Source organism: Rhyacophila brunnea, unplaced genomic scaffold, assembly GCF_057557595.1.
Source record: "Rhyacophila brunnea isolate RB1 unplaced genomic scaffold, BYU_Rbru_1.0 scaffold_23, whole genome shotgun sequence".
Lineage (NCBI taxonomy): Eukaryota > Metazoa > Arthropoda > Insecta > Trichoptera > Rhyacophilidae > Rhyacophila > Rhyacophila brunnea.
The window spans coordinates 6,592,950-6,618,647 of NW_028232893.1; the positions used below are offsets into that span (position 1 = coordinate 6,592,950).

At 35.1% G+C, this 25,698-nt stretch overlaps 1 protein-coding gene across 1 annotated transcript; it reads right to left on the minus strand.

Moving 5' to 3' along the window:
• Nucleotides 1–1,358: 1,358 nt before the first annotated feature.
• LOC147069389 (uncharacterized) lies at nucleotides 1,359–25,352 on the minus strand. The gene is made up of 9 exons (XM_085950796.1): nucleotides 25,051–25,352; nucleotides 22,346–22,408; nucleotides 19,363–19,529; nucleotides 16,881–17,001; nucleotides 15,650–15,771; nucleotides 9,866–10,092; nucleotides 5,162–5,450; nucleotides 4,426–4,597; nucleotides 1,359–3,282 (listed from the first exon to the last, which is right to left on the minus strand). Exons 1-9 carry the CDS (start codon nucleotides 25,219–25,221, stop codon nucleotides 3,103–3,105), a joined length of 1,512 nt encoding a protein of 503 aa, XP_085806922.1. The 5' UTR covers nucleotides 25,222–25,352; the 3' UTR covers nucleotides 1,359–3,102.
• Between the last annotated feature and the right edge of the window lie 346 nt (nucleotides 25,353–25,698).

Below are 25,698 nucleotides of genomic sequence, written 5' to 3' on the forward strand. Positions count from 1 at the left end.
CGAAAACCGTAACAGAAATGTTTTTGTGCCTCCTGCAAGTTTGATTTGTGTGGATTACGCTCTTTTTCCTTTCCACAGTTGAATGTATCAAATACAATTATGAGGATAATTTGAATGAATAAAAAAATGAAATTTCATTTATAAGCCGTATAATATTTCAAATCGATAATTTCGTTAAAAAATAGTATTTTTTATGATAGCCTAAACCTCAGCCTAGCGATTAATACATATATATATGTACATATTAATATTTAGTAGCATCAAGGCGAGTTTTAACTAGTTTTTGACATAACTTCCATCCAATTAATTCATCCTAATTCTATCCATTCGTGTTCAGTGCCACAGAAATTTAAATTCAGCCCTACACTGCCCTCTTAAAATCCATAATCATTTTTTGGCATGTATGCATATATAGCTGGCCTTGCAGATAACTCCTCCGGCACTCTCTCGGCTCGAGGCAATCTTTGCATTGCCATTTTCTTTAACAGTCCGCAAGCAATGATTTTTCTTACGATTCTCTAGAGCAGTGCTTCTCAAACTATAAATACCACGGCCCCCAAAATCAGAAAAAATAGATCCAAGGCTCCCTCCCCTCCCCAAAAATTTTAGTCTTTAGTGACCAACAGTACTTTATTTGACATTAGTTATTATTATAGGTACATTTTTATTAAAAATAATAAAACATTTCATTTACTTGCTTGTATAGCAAAAATTAAAAAAAAAATAACTTCAAATTTATTACAGCTACAGCCTACAAAAACAATTTAATGAGATTGCATATTTTTACATAATAAATCAATATCCGGTACAATGTTTGAAATGCTAATTCGCAGGGTTTGCTCCAAACTCTCCGTTGAAAGACAAGACCTGTGTTTATTTTTTATTACCAGTAATGATGAAAATGCTGTTTCGCATAGGTAGGTATGTTGCAGCAAAAGGAATTATGATTAACAATGCTGCTTTTGCGATTGACGGATATACTATGTGTCACACTATCCAAATTTCTGCAAGACTTCCTTTAAATTATCCCCCAGTTTGAGAAGTTCTGTTCTAGAGGCTATCATCATATTTCACTCAGTCATTAGGCATAAATAGATCATATCGTCGCCCTCAAGGAAGAACTCACCAACCAACAAAAGTAAAATCCTGAGATAATCGACTTTTAAACTTTTTGAAAATTTTAAATTGCTCTCATTAGAAAACGAAAATACATAGAAGGAAACGGTTTTTTTTGTTTGATTGGTTATTTTTATGTTTATGTACATTACATTTAAAAAATTTAACCTTTTTCCTGACTTTTTCCATAACACAAGTATCTTTTCTATGTAGTTAGTGAATTTTTTGTTTTTGTAATTTTTAACATAAAACCTATAAGTAGATAGAATTTTGGTGATTTTTTCTAAGATAGAGTTAAAAATTGCAAGATTTTCTGTATAAATAACTCATTTTGAGCAAAAACTGTATTTGGTGAGTTCTTCCTTGAGGGCGACGATATAGCGAATATTCTGTCCACTTCTCCACTGTGACTATATTCAGAGTGTGGAGCCAAGGGGTGGACGAACTGTCAACACTATAACTATATATATAACTGACCGCAGCACTGAACACTAGAATTATTTACTATTATCTAATAATTAGGGGTAGAGTAACTCACAGGGGTGTAAAATTTAAGCCCAGTAAGAATACTTTTTAGGATAATTTTTCTATTATAATATTATGTAGAATGAATAAGATTTTATTGTCTTGTAAAATAACCGGTAATTATGTGAAAAATATATATGTACATAAATGCAGCCCGCAAAAAGCTTTTGGTAATTAAATTGGCCCTTAAACCAAAAAAAGGTTGTTCATTACGGGGGTAAATCAGCAAATGTTATACCGATTAATCACTAATGTGGCATTTATGCTTGCATGGGTAAACAAATGCCAACTGGCTGCAAAGCACCGCCTCAATATAAAGTATCTCAACATTAAATCAAGCAGGTTGATCCTTTTAATATGTATACATATTCGAAGGTTAATTTGGATTAAGTATTTTACTCAGTCAAATATTCACCCTGCAAACCCCTTCATGTTTATATTATTTTTGGTGGTCTTTGAGTTGGTGTGTTTTTGATGGGTAAACATCGTAATCCATACTTGGGTAAACTGAAACTAAACTAAAAACTGACTGTGTAGTGTCAGTAAATTTCCCATGGACAAATTGTATAGAATGTCTGTATTACTTTTATAACCCGTAGGTATCTATATAATTTGAATGAGACCTCATTTATAGAATGTTGAAAATGGTAGATGTATTGTAGAATGTAGAATTTACAATGCGATTGTTTAATCTGCAAACCGGCTAACACCATTTGGGCAACTTGTTCGGGAAGGAAAAAAACTTAATAATTTAACTATGCCGTAATTAGTTAATTGGTAGTAATTAACGTTAGCATCGGTGTAATTACGGTGTGTAAACGCGCTTTTGGCGCGTAATAATTCCAAAAATACACTTGGAATTTTTATTACTTATTATTTTTTACTTTACTTATAATTTTTTTACAAATAAGCTGCACTATGAATTAATGCACAATTTTAGCTTCCCTTTTATATATAAAGAAAAATTATAAAAGAGCAGAGTTGCTCCATTTACGATATTGGAAATTTGGCACCTGCAGTTGGCTGTTTTGTTTGAAGAATGATAACGCATTTATTTATAGGTTTAGGAATTTGAAATTTTATGTGAGCATAGAAAACATGCTTTATAAAAAAAATGCCATCAAAATCTTATTTTTGGTGGAAAGTGCAATTAGCTGGTTTGCATAATAAGCAGTCGAACGGTACTTGTTCATCAGCACTACTATTATCTCTTGGGAAATATTGACGAAGAAAGGAGAAAAAACATCACGAATTGACAACTGAAAGACCACTTAAGATAACAAATAATCCAGGCAAGGCAATTCATCCTCTTCTTTATCCACGTGCGCTCGCTAGATGGAGCCTATGGCCCTAGGAATCCCCATCGCTGGCAAGCTACACCCCTAATTAACAACTAGTCACTAGTCTATTCTGTACAACATTTCGTTGGATACCTCCGCCGACTGGCAACCTCAGCGATCATTAACTGGCAGAGTTATTGTACTGTGTGCGCCCTCCCAACTCGAGTAGATATCTGTCGGGGTGATCCATCCAATCAGAGGCGGACAGCTTGACCTGCCTTTGCCGCTCCGCTTCCTTCACCTGCCACTTCTTTATGTCCAGCTGGGTCTCACGGCTCGCTTGGTCTCCGCAGCCCCACACCTGGTAGAAGAGACATTCATTTAGGTACGTTTTTCAAAAAATTATAATTAGTATTCTGTCAAGCCAGTGAAAACAATGCAAATATATTACGACAAAAAACGTAATGTAATTTCTTCAAATTCTTTACAAGGACACGTCGTGTTTTGCAATCTACACTACGCAAAACTACACAATATAAATTTATGAATCGTAAATAAGAAATAAGAATTCTGATGAAGGGACAATCGTTGGACAAATCTAGTCATCTAGTGGTACCCAAGAGGTACAAAACGTCCACAGGGTAGACCTTGAGGCCGCTGGATCGATGAACTGATTAAGTTATGTGGAAGTACGTGGCAATGCAATGCACAGGACCGAGAGAAGTGAAATGAGCTTGGAGAGGCCTTCATCCAGCAGAGGATAGATTCAGGCTTATGATGATAATGAAATAGTTGAAATAAAATTTAAATATTTTACTGGTTGCTTCATCCGCGGTTAATTGAGGAAATTGACACATCATGGATACAGTATACCTAAGTGGCGAAGGGTGAAGGTAGACTGTTAAGATTCGACATAAAGAGAGCACACTAAAATTTGTCAGTCAAACGTATGTGTTTTCATTGAACCAAGAATACAGTCTGTAGATAGTGTTTGTTAGTTTTTAAGATACAAAAAAAACCCTGCCTAATCAAAGCAATAGTCGATATTAATCAAAAAATAATTGTTTATCCATAAATATCTAAAATTATGCTATCAAATCATACCTTTAGATATTTTATAGGTAGAAGAATATTTTCTATCGATTATTTTTTGATATAGGCTGGGTTTAATGAATTTAAAAAAACTAACCAACACCATCTATCTGTAATATTGTATTCTTAATTCAACGAAAACTAATAAATATGAGCGAAAAAGTGTGCACTCATACTATGTCAATGGTGTTGAAAATATAATAGAACGTATATGATACAGCTAGTCTTTCGTATTTGTGTACATAATCGAAATTATTAATTTAATTTCTGGTTAAAATGTGACAGTAAAATTGTCAAATTTGCAGATCATAGATCTATATCGTTCTACACAAACCGCTAACTATTAATCACACAAAAAACAAACAATTAGTGTTTAGGTGACATTCTATGCATCTGAGCCTAAGTAGTGTACCTCAATAGCGTCAAGTGGATAGGTAATTCCCCTGAATTCGAGGGTCTCGAATCCCTCATCCACGATCATCAGCGGTTTCCTGGGGTCAGAACCAGCCCGGAGTCCCTTGGGGTAGCCTCTGATGCTCGTGTTAAGGTACAGCATCTTCGGAGCCTGCTCCAGAAGATTAAACCTGGAAGAGTAAAGAAATACAATGAGTACATTTATACAGTAAAACCTCGTCAATAAGAACACGGATAATTCGAAATTTGCCGTAATTCGAAACTTTCGCGAAAAAAAAGTCCCTTGAACATTATTTTCATATAAAACCATACCTCTAATTCGAAATTATTTCAGAGTCCCGGCATATAAAAATATTCAATAAATCGTAATAAAGTACACTATTTCATGAGCCAGTCATTGAAAATTGTGGCAAGACTTTTCTAAAACATCATAAATTACTTATTTTAAGAAGGTAATATAAATAATCCTGACATTTTATGACCCATTAGTACACACGGAACCGGAAATTTGGTAGGCACAGCTCTGATCATTAACGATTTTAATGAAAATCAAAAAAAAAAATTATATTTTTTCCTCATACATTTCATAATCCGTAATTCGAAATTTTTTTTCGATTTTCGGTCCGGTGGAATTCGTATTGACGAGGTTTTACTGTATATATATACAAAAGTTTCCCTAAACATATACTATAAAACATTTTCTTCAGTTTCTTTAAATGGGATGAATCACTTACTTTGGTTGTAATTGAATGAGGGCACACTCCTCCCCGCCGATGTAGAGATGAGACTCCCGCCATTCGGTGGGCGAGGCCAGACATAGCAGTAGCCTCTCAGCCTCCTCGGCCTGCGTGTGCGAGTCTCCGGCCTTGAGGAGCAGCAGGGTCGGGCCGCGATACGCCAGCACGTGGTGCAGGAAGCGGTTGGCGCCCAGACCGTGGTCCCGCGACGAGTACAGCTTGGTCCAGTGGGAAGGCAGCAGGCAGACCATGCGGGTTAGGAACTGAGCCGATGCAAGATTCACACCTGAAGGTGAAATGTAACAATGTTTCCTTATTGTATTTTTATATTTGTATTTTTGGTACATTTTCCCTGTACTGGGTACTGGTCCCCTTTATCATCGGTCCATCTATGTCCCTTTGGGAAAAAATACGGTACAAGTCAGTTATGTGGAATACAGCGGCAAACACATTTTGAAAATGCCCGATATACTAGATTACTTGTTAGGTTAACCTAACCAAACCTAACCTAACCTACCTTAACCTAAACTAACCCAAACTAACAAATAATCCTGTATGTCGGGTATTTTCAAAATGTGTTTGCCGCTGTATTCCACATCCGACTTGTACTGTATTTTTTCCCAAAGGGACATAGATGGACCGATGATAAAGGGGACCAGTCTCGGGAAATAAAAACAATAATTGAGATAGTGAGGAGTTCCATTCTCAAAATGAGATGCCTCCTTAGCAATTGAGACCTTAACCCGGCGCCCGCTTCTGTCACGAGTGTAGTACGCGAAATTTCGCAAAACTACGGGGCTACAGCGCTTCTGTCGCCAATGTTGTACGCAAAAATGCGCCGGTCGATTATGTAGAATATACATGACGCATGATTTTGAAATCTCTACTATAATTTGCCTTATTTCATTACCAACGGTGACATATATGTAATATTGTCAAATAAATTGTGTTACAATACTAAAACTAAGATGTTTGACATGCCTTCGACAGGCCGTCAATCTACGCTCATTTAATTTTGGTTTGAAACATCGTGCCACTTTACTGCATTTGCGCAGTATGCGTAATATCACTGATGTGAGAGGACTGTGCAAGGAATCGCTCTTGTCGTTTTTCCGTACAAAATATTACGTATTTTACGCGATCTATTGTATTGTGTGAATTTTATTATAATATTTTGTCTGTGTTATTGTTTATGTGTTTTTAACTATACCATTCATGTGTATTAAACTGTTATAAAGTGTTTTTACTATATTTTTTTGGACTATTTTACCTTTGTTATCGTGTGAGTGTTTGGTTGAGAACTTTTTTCAAACTTCAATATGGCTGGTTTAAGTGAGGAATTGGACTCCGATTACGAAATGTCTGAAGAAGAATTGGAACCATCTGACCTCAGTGATGTAGATATATCAGAAGAGCCAATTGAACACTTGAGAACATGGACATCTGGACCCCATGTTCCGATCGTATATGAGTTTGATGATTTTCAATCCGGCATAGCAAACAGCGATTTGACTGAGACTTCGCCTGAGTGTCTTTTTTTGAACATTTTTTAAACCGTGATATAATGTTGAAGGTAGTCCAACAAACAAACATTTTTTCCACTACCAGTATAACACTCAAGAACTTGGACCAAAATCACGTTCTCATAATTGGATCGATACAACTGTATCAGAATTATATGCATTTTTTGCGGTGTCAATGCTCATGACACGAAACAAACATTTGTCACTAGAAAAACACTGGAGTACGGATTGTTTTTTAAGTGCACCCATTTTCGGTCAGACGATGCCTAGAGACCGATATGAGTTATTGCTCCAAATGCTCCATTTTTCCGATCCAACAAGTGTTACCTCAGATAGACTAAATAAAATTAGGTTACTTTTAGAGCATACACGCAAAATTTTCAAAGACACGATGATTCCGCATCAAAATCTCTGTATCGATGAGAGCATTATTGTTTTTAAAGGGAGACTTATTTTTAAACAATTCATTCCATCGAAGCGTCATCGTTTCGGTATCAAAATGTTCGTGCTGTGTGACGTTATGACGGGTTATATTTTAGATTTTATTATTTATTGTGGTGACGGGACAGACATAGTGGATAGCCAAAACTTTGGAATTTCCGGAGCTGTTGTGACAACGCTGCTGACCGAGTATCTGGGCAAAGGGCATTCGTTGTGGTGCGATAACTGGTACACCGGTCCACAGTTATTCAAACACCTCCATGAAAATAAAACCAATGCTTGTGGGACTGTACGTAAGAATCGCAAAGAAATGCCATGCTTCAAAAAGCTGAAAAAGGGGGAGACAGAGGTAAAGTCAAACAGCCCATTGTTGGCTCTCAAATGGTGTGACAGAAGAGATGTCCACATGCTTACAACCATGCACGATGACTCCTTCGGTCCAACCGGTAAAACTAATTTTAGAACCGGAGAACCCATTATGAAGCCAAAGTGCATCTTAGAGTATAATAAAAATATGGGGACTGTCGACAAGGCCGACATGATGCTCAGCAGCTTGTCGTGCATGAGGAAATCTGTGAAATGGTACAAAAAAGTAGCATTTCACATGATTGACCTCTATTTATTAAATGCGTTCTATATGTATAAATCTGTTACTGGTAGTAAAAAAACTTTAGGAGAATTTCAGTTAGTCGTGATAAAACAATTAGTAGCTAAGTACGCTGTGAAAATCACGAAAACTCCACAACCCAGACCATCGACTAGTGAAAATCCATTGAGGTTGTTACCTAGAACTTTAACAGATCATTTGCCGCAACACATTCCGCCCACGGCAAATAATAAAAAGCCCAGAAGACGCTGTCATGTGTGCGGAAATTCAAAAATTAATAAAAAAAAAACATCTCTATCTAGATATATGTGTTGTATTTGCAATGTGGCTTTATGTCTCAGTCCGTGTTATAAAATCTACCACTCTTCAAAACAATTTTAAATGTGTAAAGTAAAAATAAATATGTAACTCAGTAATAATATTTAATAGCTGTTTAAGTGTCTGCCTAAAAGTTTGTTTAGTCTAAAATTATTGTGCTATTTTTACGACCCTACTCAGGGAAAAAACATTATGTGTGATTTTATTACCATTTGTGAAGTGTTTCTATACTCGCGTCAAGCACGAGCGTGACGAATAACAAAATGCAAGCCTTGCAGTGCTCCATATACATAAAACAAAATGGCGGAAATCTTATAAATGGTGAGTTTTTGTATAGAATTAATTTCTTCGGATATTTTTGACATTATGACTGATTTATTACGGTTTTTTAATGTTGTAAAATAATCTGAACATGTCTAGGCGCCTAAAGAGCCATAAAACTCATTTTTTATTGCCATTTTTATTATGAAACACAGAAGTTAAATTAAACAAAAACCGTCACCGCGGAGAGTGAATTCGTCATACTACAATAGGCCGCGAGTGCCAGGTTAACCTAGGTCTGAGACTGCGTATGGTTCAATATTATGTTCTCTCAATCAATTTCTACCAAGGCCTAAACAAAAACGAACCATAAGTGCGAGGGAATAAGCATTCGGCACGCTTATATCTCCGCTCTATGCGTTAGAGTAAGATAGAATTTCTATGGCTGAATTTGAAAAAGGCGCGGGAAAAAATTGATGGCTGATTACATGCATTTAAAAATTTGCTGAAATTTATTGTTTTTGTGTAAAATTTTTGTGGTAACTATTTTTAGTTAATTTAGTAGAACATAATATGGTTAACTATGTTGTGTTTAAATTTGGTAGTCGTACTGAGAAGCAACACGATGGTATAACGTTTCATAGTTAAGTTGATAATAATAAAATCGTTATTCTACAGTGCGTTATACGCTAGAAACACGGCTTCATTTTGCTGAAAAATAGGCGCTCTCTTTATATCATTACTCTTTCTAGGGTAAGGATGAGATGACATGGAGAGTTAAGGCTTTCAAGATGTGCCAGTATAGACGCATCTTCAAAATTCCTTGGACTGACTGGGTAACATTCTCAAATGAATGGGAAATCCCATACCGTTCAACTTTTTTTCTAGAATTTTTGAAAGGTTTTTGGAAATTATGTAGTACGCCCATGACAGCCGAGCGGCATGCGCGTCGTCCTATAATATCGCGGGTCCCTGGTTCGAATCCTGGGTCTGGCAAATATGCATGTTGTTTTTCAATTTGTGTTTGGAGTCAGAGTATGGATCTAATAGGTTGAGATAGTGGCCAATATCCATTTCTTGTAAAAAACAAATATCTGTTAACACAAACCTCCAATCTGTGGAGGCCCATACGATCTTATTAGGATGAAAAAGAAAGAAGAATGAAAAAAATAATAAAAATTTAAAATTCCTAAATCAGACGTCCAATGGAAACCATGGTTTTTAGCAAACATCACCACTACTAGCATCAACACCACTACTAGCATCAACATGATCGTAAATGTACAAAACAGTTTTTCGTGATTTACTGGAAACTCAAAAAACCTCCAGAGCGGGTTTAGCGACTAAGCGACTCATATCTAATACAATATAATATGATAAGTTCGAGTAATGAGTACTTCATTATCGACTGACATCGTTAGTTCTATTTTATATCGATAGATGTTTACTATACATACCCAGGTTTCAGAGCAAGGGCAATCCACCCACCGACTATGCCGCAACTTTGTGGGTCACCGATTATGAAATCAAATCAAAATAACCAATAGACACCTGAACTTCCCGGGCTGTTGGCGTTGTGCGGCCTGGAAAATAGCTGTGGCAGAGACCCGGCCAGGAGCCACGCCCTGCTGACAGGCAACAGAGGTGCATTATCGCGGGAAGGGGCTGCAATGGGGGGCACTTCAAGAACAGGCGTCGCCAGCTCTAAGCCGCCACCCTCTGACGGACTACCGGCCTCCATGCGGCGCCACGACGTCGAGAGAATGTGTACACAGTACCTGGGGAAATTAATATATCTTAAAATAACGAATAGAATACGTGTTCAACATATTATTTGTGATTGTACATTTAAATTTTTTCATCAAATTGTTCTGCTGAATCCGTGGACTTGACTAATAATTATGATTATATTCCTTATTGAGAAGCCATTGGTAATTCATCTCTTACCCAATCATTTCAAGATAGCCCGATGCCAATTTTTACTCATTCTTTGTATTGCCATATTATGCCATGTAAAATAAAAAACGACTTCATGAATTGGGTATAAAAATATAATTTATTGATTGGACCGCTTTAGTGAATCTGAAATTGTGTTCAAATTCAAATGCTTTTAGCTTTTGACAGATTTTGGCAAAAGTAGTGAAATTTGCCACAAATGAATCCGCGGCACAAAATGAACTGCAACTAATTTAACAATAGACCGTGAGTCCTTTTTTTCAACTTTCATAAGATATTCTATCTAGTAAAGAAGGATTTCTCCAACATCTTAGAACAAATAGCAAATATAGAAAAAAACTATTTTGAAATATGAAAATTATAAATAATAAATCTATCACACACGGAAAACAGTGTTATATTATATTTATTAGAGGATTTTTCTGTTTCTTTGATTACTCAAATTATTGAAGATTGATTGTCAAGGAAACTAACCCGAATATTCACAAATAATAAGGTAAAGTCGCCAAATACCGTCCCCCATTAGTTTTGGACATAAAGGTATTAAATAAATTTACTATTTACTAATAAAGATATTAAAAGTTTTGGCCATTTCACAAGCTTATTTGTGTATAGTGATATTTTAATTGATTTTATTTATTTTGTTGGTTATGACCATAGAGGTATTGTTATGACAATATACAAGAGAAAATAGCACAGAAACTAAAACAAAAATAATTTAATCGATTTAATAAAAAATGGCATTTTTGTTACTTTTGTAAAAGTTATCTAAATATCGCCCCCTGGACCCAAAAAAATTTATATCATTTTTTAACGAAAACTTGGAATGCTAAATGAAAGTTGGATTATTAAACAAATTATTCAATGATGTTTATTTAAGTTATGCATAATGTATTACAACTATATAAGTGTGGGCAATTTTGTATCCCATCTCTTCCTTTTTACTGCTGCAACTGCTTTCATCATATTGTTCCGGTCCCAATTTTTGTTTTTCACCGTCTTTAACCCTTAGACTGCGTATGGCATGTAAACATGCCATAGACTTTATCTCGTATTTTTGACCAAACTAGAAGAGACACTTGTGGATAATATGCTTTAAAAATTAGTTCAAACCTTTAGGTAGACATATCAGGCAACAGATCATAAAAATATCAAGTAAAACACAAGGAAATATATTTTTGAAAAGAACACTCGTTATTCAGTTGTTTGAATCGCGCGCCATTGCGAAGACGGGTGTACTAGATGCGTCACCAGGGTTATCAAAACAAAACATTGGTCATGCATCGAAAAGTGTGCATCGATAATATTTTTATTTACCTTTTAATTAATTATTATGATTACGTTAGTGTTATGTATTTTTTCTTAGTGATTTGTGATCTCGAAAGAAACATATTGAAGATTTGTTTTTAGTATTTTTTGTCATTATAAATATATGTGAAATAATTATTTCACCCGCCAAAATGTCACTACCACATAATATTATCGAAGAAATAATGCTGGAAAATATTTTATCGATGCACAGCTCTCCAGTTGTTTGGCTTTGTTCATTGTTCCATGTTTGATATTTACATTATTATAATGGGTAATAATTTATATTTTTTATGTGCCACGAAACTGTGTTAGCTCTGTTCACATGCCTGGCGATTATTCGACAGGCCCTTTGTACAATTAAAAAGCCGATGGCGCCTCATAAATTATATTATAATAGTATTTTAGCAGTGCGGTAATTATTTTTAGTGTTTTATTCTCCAAAACATCCTAATGAATAAGTGGATGACAACATTATTTTATGGTGACGAAAATAAATATAGTTTCAGAATTTGAAACGGTAATAAAATTTGAGTTTACGACTTACTAAATGCGATAAGCGATAACCCACTGATTATTCCACAAGTGATTTAGTAATATATCTGTCATAGACCGTAACCAACTACACGGCAGCATGTATTCAACACAGCCCTGTGTATAACAAATACAAACGCGTCGAATTGCTCGGTAGTATGTGTAGAAACCATGTATGTGAAGACTGGACGGCCGCCATTTTGAACGCGCGGTCAAAGCTTGGATAATTTTTAGCGTCTTCACTTTCTTCGATTTATTTTAGTGAGAATGAAACGAATATAGTTTATTTCTTGGTGCATTTGGAATAACTGATATATAGTTCATCTAGTAATCTATTTTTTAATTTTGGAATCGATCTGTTTTAGCTGTAGTGACCGTTTTAACAGATCAGTTGACTGAAAAGAAATTCCCGCGAAAATGGCTCGCAGCGAAAGGGTTAATAAACACAATTGATAACAGTGACCATTGGGTAATACCCTCAATCGATACATCTATAGATATATCGTCGCCGTAGATGTCAAGGGAGCCAAGCCACAAATTTGATGAAAATAAGTACACAAAGTACACAAAAGCATTTCAAAATCATCAAAGATGCAGTAGTCAATGGATTTAAGCCACAAAACTCTTTTGACTACATTTTTTGTACATTTCAATATTCAGTGGTCAAGAGATATAACACACATAACTTCTAAGATACTATTTTTTTTAGTTATTTGTACAAAATAATGAAAAGGTTATACCACAAAGTATATTCTATGTTGAAAGTTTCACTGCTATATCTTTAAAAACAAAACAAAATCTTTGAGTGCCTGTTTCTCTGGCTCCCTTGACATCTACGGCGACGATATACGAGGGTGGGTCAATAATTCCTTAGAAAAAAGCATTAAAACAGTTTTTATTTTTGTATTTTTTTTTTATTTCTCAACATAATCTCCTTGGAGCTCAATACACTTGGTTAGACGTTTCTCAATTTTTTTTAAACCGTCAGAAAAATAAGTTTTCGGAAGGTCCTCAAAATAAGCATTTGTCCGATCGATGACTTCTTCATTTGAAAAAAAACCTTGTCCACTTAGCCATTTTTTTAAGTTTGGGAAAAGGAAAAAGTCACTGGGGGCTAAATCTGGCAAATACGGTGGGTGGTCGACCAATTCGAACTTCAATTCTTCAATTTTAGCCATTGATCGTAAACATGTGTGAACACGGGCATTGTCCTGATGAAAGAGGATTTTTTTCCTGTTTAAATGAGGCCGTTTTTCTTCAATTTCGTTTTTTAGCTGGTCCAATAAAAATGCATAATAATCCCCTGTTATTGTTTTTCCTTTTTCCAAATAGTCAACGAAAATAATTCCACGTGCATCCCAAAATACAGTAGCCATAACCTTACCAGCTGATTTTACGGTTTTCGCCTTCTTTGGACATGGTTCGCCTTTCGCAATCCACTGCTTTGACTGTTCTTTCGTCTCGGGAGTATAGTGGTGTATCCATGTTTCATCTACAGTCACAAAGCGACAAAAAAATTCATCCGGATTGCGTTGCATGAGCGACAACAGGGCTTTAGAGGCCACCACCCTATTGCGTTTATTGTCGACTGTGAGCAAACGCGGCAGCCATCTTGCAGAAACTTTTTTCATGCCCAATTTGTCATGTAAAATAGAAATGACGCTACCTTTTGAGATCCCTGTAACCTCAATTATCTCACTCAACTTTAATCTTCGGTCACTTAACACCATATCGTGGATTTTATTGATCATTTCTGGTGTAGTCACCTCTACAGGACGTCCTGAGCGTGGTTCATCCTTTGTTGATGTACGACCACGTTTAAATTCATTTAACCAGTTATAAATAGTTGCAAGTGAAGGAGCAGATATGCCGTGAACTAAATCCAACTCATTTTTTATTTCCTTTGCTGTTAACCCTTTTATATTAAAATGTTTAATAACAGCTCTAAACTCAATTTTCTCCATTTTTGTAAACAAGCAAATTTTTTTTTAAATGTACGAAAATAAAAAACAACAACCCGACCAATCTGATTGAAACTTCGCAGCATACTGAATCGGTAGTGCCGCTGCATGAAAACAAACCGCTTACAGTACTAGTCGCGCCACCTGTTGGCTTTTCTAAGGACTTATTGACCCACCCTCGTATCGTCACTGTTCTGGCAGAAGACACTAATTCGAAAAAATGACATATTGAGTTAGTTATACCAAAATGTTCCTTATTTCAAACTTTACCGTCTGGAAACCTTCTTAATAAATAAACAGTCTTTATTATACAGACGTCCTTTTTACGATTACTTAATAAACTCACATGATAGACCATTTCAAACATTTTAACAACTTCAAAGTCAAATTACTCAAAACTAGTATTCTCCAGTTAGTGTGTTCTGCCAGAACAGAAACGATATTATATAGTATATTATTTTCATTGATGATCAATATATTTGGATGACTTGTGAATATGGGTTCCAAATACCCCCCCGGGACGTTATATAGACACCATAGGGGGGGATATTTGGCAACACCACACGCCGAAATTTGGAAGCTGGTATCTTTCGCATGGCTTAAATAACAGAGTAAAATTTAATCATCTGAATCCATGATCATATTATTGCATTAAAATATTTGTAAAACGTTGCACGGAAACCAAACTACATAAGCATTCAAGAAAAAAACTCGTCATTGCCAAATTGTTTAATATTTTAATTGTCGACTAGTGCGCTTGCTGTTGCTCGATATGTTGTTCGCAGGGGAATGAAGCCACGTTTTATCATAAGTTAAAATGTTCACCGCAGGATGGCGACTCATACTTTCTGAGATAGAAGGGGGGGCGGTATTAGGACAAGTGACCGTAATTGATGACTTTACCTTAATGGCCGTGTTATATGTAGATTTGTAAATTGTTATTTTCTGTTAATACAAACCTCCACTCTGTGGGGGCCCATTTGATCTTATTAGGATCGGACATGATTAAATTTTTTTTTTTTATTATAGATGATAATGCAATACAATGAGTGAATTGAAATCTTGTTAAATATACAGCGACTTAATTAAAATTCATTGACATTTAATGAAGGGATTTGTCTAAAAGATTTAAGGCCATGCATTAGTTGAGGCACGGTCTAAAAAGATCGTCGCTAGGCGATGCGCGGATTGCGGGTGGCGGGTGAAAATGACGCCTGTCAAACGAAATATTAATTGTCATATAAATCCAACATACGTCCATTTTATGTTCTGTTTATTGTTCTATTAGTAACAATAATAATATATTCATTGACATGTTTTCTTTTTAAAGTAAATGGGTAACGTTTTTAGTCATCTTTACACGATTTTAGAATTAATTGACCCGTCGCCATCACGCAGCAAAGTGACGTGTTCCCGGGTCAACATTCTCTCAGTGAATGGCAGCGAGTCCAAAATTTCGTCGCGCGTACAGTTGAAAATTATTTGGCGTTTCACTGATGCGTCACCTTAACATTCACATGTACCCGTTAATTAAATATGTGATTAACATCACTGACTAACGATTTTTAATTTTCACCTGTGCATTGGCAAGACAAGCCTGTGACAGTGTTCCTCCAGCCAATGTGCGATGTACCCAGCGCTCAAAATATCCTTCGTGTGAAAACACGAATCCACCACTGTCTTCAATGAGCGGTGTATCTGAAACAATTCATGAATATTTTTATGGACACTGTAATAGTATCATACAAGGTAAACTTTCCGTTCTTTCTTGGGCCCAGATACAAAGATGTCGCCGTTATGTTAAAGTAAATTATTGTAAAGTTAACAGTTTACCAAAACAATAAATAACATGGCAACAATGCTTTCATTGATCGAAAGTGTTGCCATTTTTTAAATTACTGACATATAATTGTACTAAACTACTAATATAATATTACTAAACCACAATTAGAAGTTAAATAATTTAAAGGTTATTTAAATAAATGCACGCACGGCGGATAAAATGATCCTATAAATGCACCAAATTAGGGTGAGATTTCATAGTTTTGACAGAAAAAATGAGATGGCTCAGAGCCATAGAAAACGATGCAATCGTTGAAAAATAGCAACCAAAACAATAATCACATTCGCCCTGCTTAATTGCTGCACACTAGAAGAAATCGCATCTACGTTCAAGGTTAAATCGTCCACTATGTATATCATTATTTTTATTTATTATTGAAATGGCAATACGCTCTTCCTGTTCATTATTCATAAATATGTGTCATGAAGGGAGCCAGGCTTCCCCTGGCATTTTTTCATATGAAAAAAGTGGACAGAAAATACAAAACATTCAAAGACTGATCGGGGCATTTAACACAATTAAGCCACAATTGAGCGCAATTTTTTAACATCAGGGAATTTTGTGTCTCAAAAGCGTACACGATTGTCAGACGCAGCCATTAACAGTCTGTATTTTTTGAAATTCTATTTTAATAAGTAATGTTTTGAATTGTTTTTGTTTTCCTACTTCTGTTTTGTTTGTCTTCTACTTAAATAAAAAAAAATCATAGTTTTTAGGAATTTGTCTGTTTATACACTGATTTTAGGATTTTTAGCTTTTTTTAACTTTCTCGATATCTCGAGAATTCTTTTCTGGAAATCCCGAATCTCGAGATTGAGATTTTCTCGGGAAATACCCAACTCTAGTTATGTGTAATGTGCCTGAAAATCAGCGCTACATAGTGCATAACCCCACTAATTTACAAAAGTATGACTAAGCAATTGGCCCCAGGTAATTATTTGTTAGCGACAAGAAGAAAACTGACCATATAACACATCTGGGGCCCTTCCGAATAGTGGTCCATGGACAATTTGTAGCAGGTCATCAGCAAAGTCCTCAAGCCATCCGGCTCCATCATTCCTTCGCTGTCAGGTTCGCAGAACATTCTACAAAACAAAAGGTAATATTAATTTAATATTTTTTTTATTAAATACCAAATACTTCATTTAAAAATGATAGATTTTTATTGTAGAAAATACATAATTTTTAAAAAACTTCAGAAAACACACAAGGGAGCCATCACACCCAGACAATGAAAAGATGTGAGGTTTTAGTTTCACTTGGTTGGCCTTTTTCCTAGGATTTTTGTGTGTTCTAAGGTTTTTCAAAACATCACATTTTCTATGTAAGTTCAAAACCGCGTATGAGCCAATATGTTCAAAATATGTATTTTTGGTACATTCAAATTTTGAAATTGACCAATAGACTACTTGCACTCGGTTAAAATCAATACCGCGTATGAATTATTCATACTAAAGAAGCAAGCAAGACCGCGTATATCCCTGATCCAACACAGCGGACGAACGGAGAATTGCGGCAATACCGCGTAAGGTCCAACTGATTTACAAAATAATCCTATGGCAATTAATTTACACAGACGCATACGATAGTAAAAATTTATTTTCTAATACAATAAAACAGGAAGACACCATAAACTGCATTCAATTTTTTTTTCCTTTTTTATTGACAAAATTGCAAGATTTTTTGTCACTCCTGAATATTCCTGAACATTTTGACAAATAGTTTTTCGGCAGTATTAAACTTTTTTTTTTTTTACCATGTCCAATCCTAATAGGATCATATGGGCCTCCACAGAGTAGAGGTTTTGTATTAACAGAATTTGTTTTTTATGAGAAATGGATGTCAGCCACTTGCTCAACCTATTAGGTCCATACCCTGACTCACACACAAATTGAAAAACAATATGTGTACTTGCCAGACCCAGGATAGCGTGATAGGCGTGATAGTCCAACGCTCAAGCCGCACGGCCACCGTGGGTGTCATAGTATTAAACTTACATAGACGATATTATATTTTATTAACCTACGTTATATAGGAGAAAATTTAAAATCACAATTATATCCCATTTACACGTGCATGGATTTACTGCTGACAGTAAATATTATCGCGGCCATAACAAGACAATGTACAAGCAAACACGTATTATCGTGCAAGTTGCAAGATTGCATGCATAGGTCAAAGAAGTTCAGAAGCTTCTTAATTTTCACGCGACAGTCGGAATTTGTACGATATCTGCACTGCGCAGTAGAACGATAGTAGCGAACTTAAAAATCAAATGCCGCTTATTCGATTTTTAATAAACTGAACACAAATAAACATCATACATAAAATAAAAGTATTATAACTTATAACGTAAATAATATACTGAAAAAAATAATATTCATTTAGTTCCGCGCTGTAATTTTATTGTAACAATACAATATGTCAAAATAAACGTTGGTTACCTGTACTTTGTTTCAAGACATACACCAAACATTAACACATTGATCGCCAACTAGTTTTACATAAAATAGTTAAAAAATGATTATTTGTTTCTAAGGTATTATTTGATAGCTTATGAAAGAATATGTTTTTTTTTTATTTTGATGATTTTTTTACGTAAATATTGGTTTTTATGATGTGCCGGCCACATGTGTCCGTCGCGGCGCCAACAAGTTAATTTATTCTATTGCGCCGGGCCGGCCATTTCGCCGGTCACCTGTCCATATGTGTTGACGAGAGCATGGCGCCATTTCGCGGTCGAATTATATTTAGATTTAGATAGTATAATAAACAAAAAAGGCACAGATACGGAATAAAAGTTTTCAAATTGGGTAGTATAATACCTGGATACATATAACTGGAAATATATGTATACATACCTTATAATCATTTTTGTAATTCTATTTTTTTATTATTTACATATTTTTTATAACTTACATTTTTATAATATATTTAATTTTTATTTTTATATCAATAAAAACACATTTACAATTTAAAAGGAAAACTTTTTTTTTCATTATGTACATTTTTTACATTAGTGCGCCTATATTTTGTGACTGGGAAGACATATTTTCAGGCCAAGTGGCAGTAATATACAGAAGGGCCATGCCGGTCACCGCGTATCAAAAAATGCACTGCGCGCGTGCCCGCCGGTGCTGTAGAACAACTCTAAGGCAGGTCTTCTCTGCCGGTCACCGGTGACCCCCATGGCGATCAACGTGTTAAGTAATATAATATTGGAGTGTTTCCTTTAAAATTTTGAAAAATTCGGGATTAAAAACAATTATAAGAATTACGTCGGTGGAATTGTCATTCTATCCATTCCTGAACAATGCGATAACCATACAACATGAACTGGTAATACATTCCTGGAATTATAATATTACTTTTTCGTCTGCGGTGGTGCAATTTTCCGTGAATCATTATGATACTGATGATAATCATAAAGGAATTTGTAAACTCACTTTACATAGACTTCAACAATAGTCGCATCGTCCAAGATGGAAAGAAACCGCTCGCATTGCTGTTTGAAGGCTGTCGCACCGAGATGCTGGGTCTTCGCTTTGGACTGGACATGAAGATAGTGGAACACTCTCGTTGCCAGCTCAGGATATTTTGGAAACAGGTAATACTAGAAAATCAGGAAATGACACATCAATATTATGGTTTACGCTATTCACGGCAGAGGACATCAACCGACATTTATAAATTTGGAATTGGGTTTTTTACATTCGCTCAATCAATCACAATGTTCTCTCTTAGCCGGCTCAAACCGGATATCAAAACTCGTCTCGTCTTCAACGTGTCGAACACGTCATTATTATTCACAAAACACACATTGCCAAATGGAGCTTCGCAGATTGGTCGAATGCGATTTTTTAGTTTGAAAAAAACATCCAGTGCCACTATCAATAAATCGCACGCATCTCGGAATGCAAGTCAAAGACGACAGAACGCATACGCACACCTACAAATTGGTCATTCCTATACCACATGCAAATATATATATGTTTCGAGAGGCTACTCGCGACTGACGCCAGGTAGATGTGCGTGGTCTTCATATGCAACAATGGAACGATGGTTCTAGAAAGTTTGATTTATGGCTGTGCGGCAGACGAGGTGAGATTAGATGCGAGAGCTGGCTAAGTTGTGTGCGTGTGCCTACATAAACTAAACAATGATTGACATTATGTATACCCAACAATAATATGTTGAAATACTCCAACAATAGAAATGAAATTTAGGCTCCTGTTTCTAAATGTTCTAATTCACAATATATGGTGTGTATGTCAATTTAAAGATTTTTGGTGTATTTCGTCAGTGTATTTTAGTCCACAAAATCATAAAGCTGAGAAATCGCCGCGCAAAGATTTTGTGTGACATAAAAAGTAACATTTTTTATGTAACATTTTTATTTTTAAAAAGAATAGAACGGTGAAACTTTGAACATAGAAAATACTCTGTTATCTTTTTTATTATTTTGAATGAATAGCTAAAAAAAATACTATTTTTAAAGTTATGTGTGTTATTTCTCTTGACCACTCAATATCGAAACGTACAGTTGGCACACCTGTGTGTTAGTCAAAAGAGTTTTGTGGCTCAAACCCACTGACCATGGCATCTTTGATGGTTTTAAAATGCTTTGTGCACTTAACTCATTTTCGCTAAATTTATGGCTCGACTCCCTTGACATCTACGGCGACAAATTGTCTGTTTAAGATAAATTCCTAATAATGTAGATAAGTAGACACCAAATGAATTTTAAGGCAATTTGAAACTAAAAATGAAACTGAACTATGCCTAGGAATATTACTGACATATCGTGTTCATAGACAAGTTTACTATCTTAACCACAGAACAGATAATAGAATACCGATAAGCTATATTCAATACGCTACATTTTGATGCAGGGTTTTGAATGTGTGGGTGTCCTATGAAAATGAAACGCGCATTATGCACATGCAATAGTGTGTATAATACACCAATATTAAATGAACGTCGATGCATAAACCGAGAGCAGTTGTCAGTATTCGACGTATGAGGTATTATTCTTGACACGTGTTTAAATTTATCCCCTATTCTTACTCGAGATCGGTTGCCTGCTTCTCCTTACCCGTTAGGTATTTCAGTTCCCATTATTTCTGAGTTCCCTGATCTTAACATTTGTGAATTCTAAATAAAAAAATGTTTGATTTAATAATATTAAAATCCAGAAATAAAAATGCAATAATTATCAATGAAAATAGATGGTGTTGAGAGATTGGCTAATTTTAAATTTCGGAAACGTAGATATGAGTTTAATTCAGAATATAGTTGACATAATATATAGGTAGTTATTTTTGTACTTGCGTATAAATACGTTTGCTAAGATAACAACTCCTTGTGTGATTTAGATAAGCGAAAAATAAAGAATCGGAAGAATGCGTTAAATTTATGATCCGTTTGCTGATATGGGAAATTATACGAGACAATGCAAAATATGGAAGCAATCACTATGTAACATACTTAGTATTATACCCCGTTTACACGTGCATGGATTTACTGCTAACAGTACGTATTATCGCGACCATAACAAAAAAATGTGTAAATTATGGTTACATGTAAATTGTACATAAAACATTTTGCTGTGAGCTTTATTATCGGAAAGAGATGACCGTATACTATACAGTCTCCAATTTTATTAGATTCAATATAAACATCAATTCAATTTTCAAAGCTGATTTTGGGAAAATTCATGAATTCAAGAATGAAAACCAAACTTAATAAATAATCCAGTATATCGGCTATTTTCAAAATTAGTTTGCTGCTGGCTTCCTGTAAAGTTTAAACCGGCAAAAACCGTGTTTTATTTAGAGACGCATTTTATGCCAGTACTCTACGTACCAAAGTGGTTGGACGATCTTTAATATATGGCGATATATTGCCGATACAACATTTCACAGTGAAGTGTGATACAGCGAACTGCATACGTGCAAGTTTCCGGACACGGTAAATTATCGTGCAAATTGCAAGATTGAATACATGGATCAAAATAGTTCAGAAGCTTCTGAATTTTCACAGCGCAGTTTGCGCAGTCGAACGATAGTGGCGAACCTGCCAGTAAAAAAACGAACTACACCGCGCGACTCATTTTGATGTTAACCGATTTTCACGACCAGTCAAATAGTACCATACAATGAGTAGTAGCTCGTTATAAAAGTGAATAAACGTATGGAAAATATCATAATCGTTAACGAATGTCTCATCATTACATCCGAGATCTCGCTATTTCCGTGACCGTAAAAACCAAGTTTGACCGTACATAGCCGCCCTAAGACTCACTGATTCTCTGAACCGATCAAGTTCGGCGGAAATATAAGGCAGAGAAAAGTGGAGTGCTTGGAGCTAGGGTCTTTAACAGTGGATTGACGCCACCGCCGATAAAGATGATTAAATATATTATATTACCATAAAAGAACTTTCCGTGACTCCAGCGATGCCATCATGCTCTTGTGATTTTTTTACCAATATCTGAAAAAGCAAGACAGTAAAGTATGTTATTATAATTGTCAGTTTTAACCATAGAGAAAAATAAATTGCTAGGCGGATCTTGGATCTTTGCTAACCTATTCGACGCTCGCATTTTACAGTATTGACTCATAGTACGTTACGAAGGCTCAGAGAAACCAAATACTGTGCTTCGAGAACAGATCTCTATAACAGATACTGGGTGTGTTGCAGTGGTGAAGGATGGAGATAGGCTGTTAAGATCTGACATAAATAGTGCACACTAAATTTTGTCAGTTTGTTTTCATTGAACTGAGACTACAATGTTTAGATAGAGTGTTCGTTAGTTTTTAAAATTCAATTAAACCCTGCCTAATCCAAGTCATAGTAGATAATAGTACAAAAATATTTTATCTATAAAATATCTAAAATTATGCCATTAAACCATAAATAATTTTAGATATTTTATAAGAATATTTTTTAATGATTGCAATTTGGTATAGGCATGGTTTAATGAATTTAAAAGAACTTACCAACACCATTTGTAATAATATGTATTCTTAATTCAACGAAAACGTCGGATCGCCCTTAGCATACCTAAACTATTATGGTTATGTTTAGGCAGGGCTTAACTCAATTTTAAAAACTAACCAGTACCATCTGAAAATTGTATTCTTAGTTCAATGAAAACAAATAAGTGGGACTGACATAGTTTAGCGTGCACTATTTATGTTGAATCTTAACAGGCTACCTCCATCGCTCGCTGCTGGTGTGTGATGGATGACTTTAGATCAGGGGGGGGCATACTGCGGCCCGCCGGGTATTTTTTTGCGGCCCGCCATCATTAATTGTACTTCTGATTTCGAATAACTTTTTTATATTTTTTTAAAAAATATTGACAATAGATTAAAATTTGTTTAGCAATAGTACGCGATCCATTTTCAATAGATATTGATAGTGGACCGACAGAGCTACAACGTGAGATTATTGATCTGCAGTGTGACATTGATTTAAGAGAGATGCATCGTCGTGAAGAAATCTCCAAATTTTACAATGCCCTTAATTCAGACAAATTCGACCAACTTAAAGATTATGCAAGAACATGCTCATTATTTTTGGATCAACCTATATATGTGAACAAACATTTTCGATCATGAACCTCAATAAAAATTCTTTACCATCAAATATCTCCGATGCCCATTTACAAGCAGTTTTGAGAATATCAACTGAATTAACACCTTAATTTAAAAAAATGTTAAAAAATGTACAACAGTTTCATTCTTCTCATTAATTTTTTTGTAATGTTTATTTTTCGTGATAATAAATAGTGTATATCTAAAAATGGTATTTTACTTGCGGCCCGCCGCTCATTTTGAATTCTTGAATTTGGCCCTCCATCCAAAAAGTTTGCCCCCCCTGCTTTAGATGATCCTAAACCTGTCCATTTCATTTTAAAACAGTTTTTTCTTCCTTCTGTAAAGTTGGTCAATATAGAGTTACAAGTTATGAGCATTTAGCGGTGATGTTTTGCTTCTTCACTTAAGTAGCTATTACGTTTTTACTTTCTGCACTAACTTGTTCTATAAACAAGAATTAACTGTATTCTGCGTCAGCGTGTATTTGCCATTGGTGAATGCACATAGTGCCTTAAGATTCCGAAAGGCGAAACCCAGGTCGCAAAAAATTTACTTAATAGTAACTTAAATAAATTAGAATAAAAAATTGTCTATGGTCAATGGTATGATTGATGAAAGACACAAACTTGCTGACAATTCTACCACCACTAGAGATAGATGTATTAGGTTGGTAAGCGTGGAATGGCTAACAACCAATCCATATAATAACACATTACAAATCATCAATTTATACCACAGTTACAAAGCGGATGTACTCAAGATCTTCCTTCTGTGGAGTAGTGGTCTAGCATCCGCCACTAGAGCCGTAGGTTTGAGCCCAGGTATCGTAAATTAATATGAAGTTTTTTAAATGTTTGTCTGATCCAGAGTGACGACGCATTAGGTTAGGTAAACAACCATTCATTGTGAAAAGCCTCGGTAATTTTGCCGCAGATGGCCGTCATGAGCTTTTATATTTTTTTTACGAAAACAGTTTATTCCATATAGACAATTATAATAAATACCTTTTTCTGTCGCGCATAGCCTTTTTGATCCAATAATTTATAATTTAAAATTTTACATTTTCATACATTTTTAAGCATCATTATCACAAACTAAGATATTAGGTAATATTAAGTTGGGGTAGGTTAGGTTAGGTTTGGTTTGGTCTAAAAATAAAGTTATAAAATCTCATGACGGCATCTGCGGCACATTTACCAAAGCCTCTCTCTGCAGGCACATATTATTATGTCCTGCTTAGAAGTAAACTTGATTATAATTTACCTACCTACTAATATATATTTTCTAAAACATAGATCTCAGGTAAAATGACCCAATGACAGAAAATCGAATTATACTTGAGCCATATTATTACAGACAATATTAATTATTTCATCCATGAACATTATGAAATGTGAATTCGATTTTCGAATTTAAAAAATTCCATCATACGCAGTATGTCAAGTTTGCATGCGATAAGATTCAAGGTTCCCGAATTTTTTCATTAATCAATTTGACATATTGCATGCTATATTTGATTTGTTATTTTACTTTCGCTAGCTTGTCGACTGGCATCAAATGTGTGACAGGCTTCTCTTGAATGTCCGCTCCGGAGGCAGACTTCGTCATCCCCTTCCTAGAGCCGCCGCGAGGAGTTGTGGTCCCGGAACCCGCCTGGGACTTTTCGTCGCTCGATGACGGATGACCGTGGTGGTTGCCCATTTTCAATTAATCAACGGACCGGTCCATATATTTAAAATACTGAGACGCGAGCCTACGCTTCGTCAAAATACTTCGAATGACATTTACGAACAATAAGGGTTATTTTCGTATCAAATGACACATATTGAAGTATTTTAAGTATTTTCAAAAACAGCACTGCTTGGACTTTTTTACGGCATGTAAATATTTTATTTATTAGGTAGGCAGTTAGATATAAATAAAACATCTAAATGTTTGTATAAATTTTGATAAATTCAATTTAATCATAAAGTATTTTAGGTATTGGAAATAATAAATTAATTGAAAAAAATATTTGAAAATATTGTTAAAATAATATTTTATTCTGCTAATGTAACTAGGTAATATTTAAAAATATACTTTTTTATTTTTTTAGTAATATAATTGAGTGTTTTTTATCTTTATTTAATAATTAAATAAACTTAATTTTCTTCAAAAGTTGGTCATGTTACGTCACCA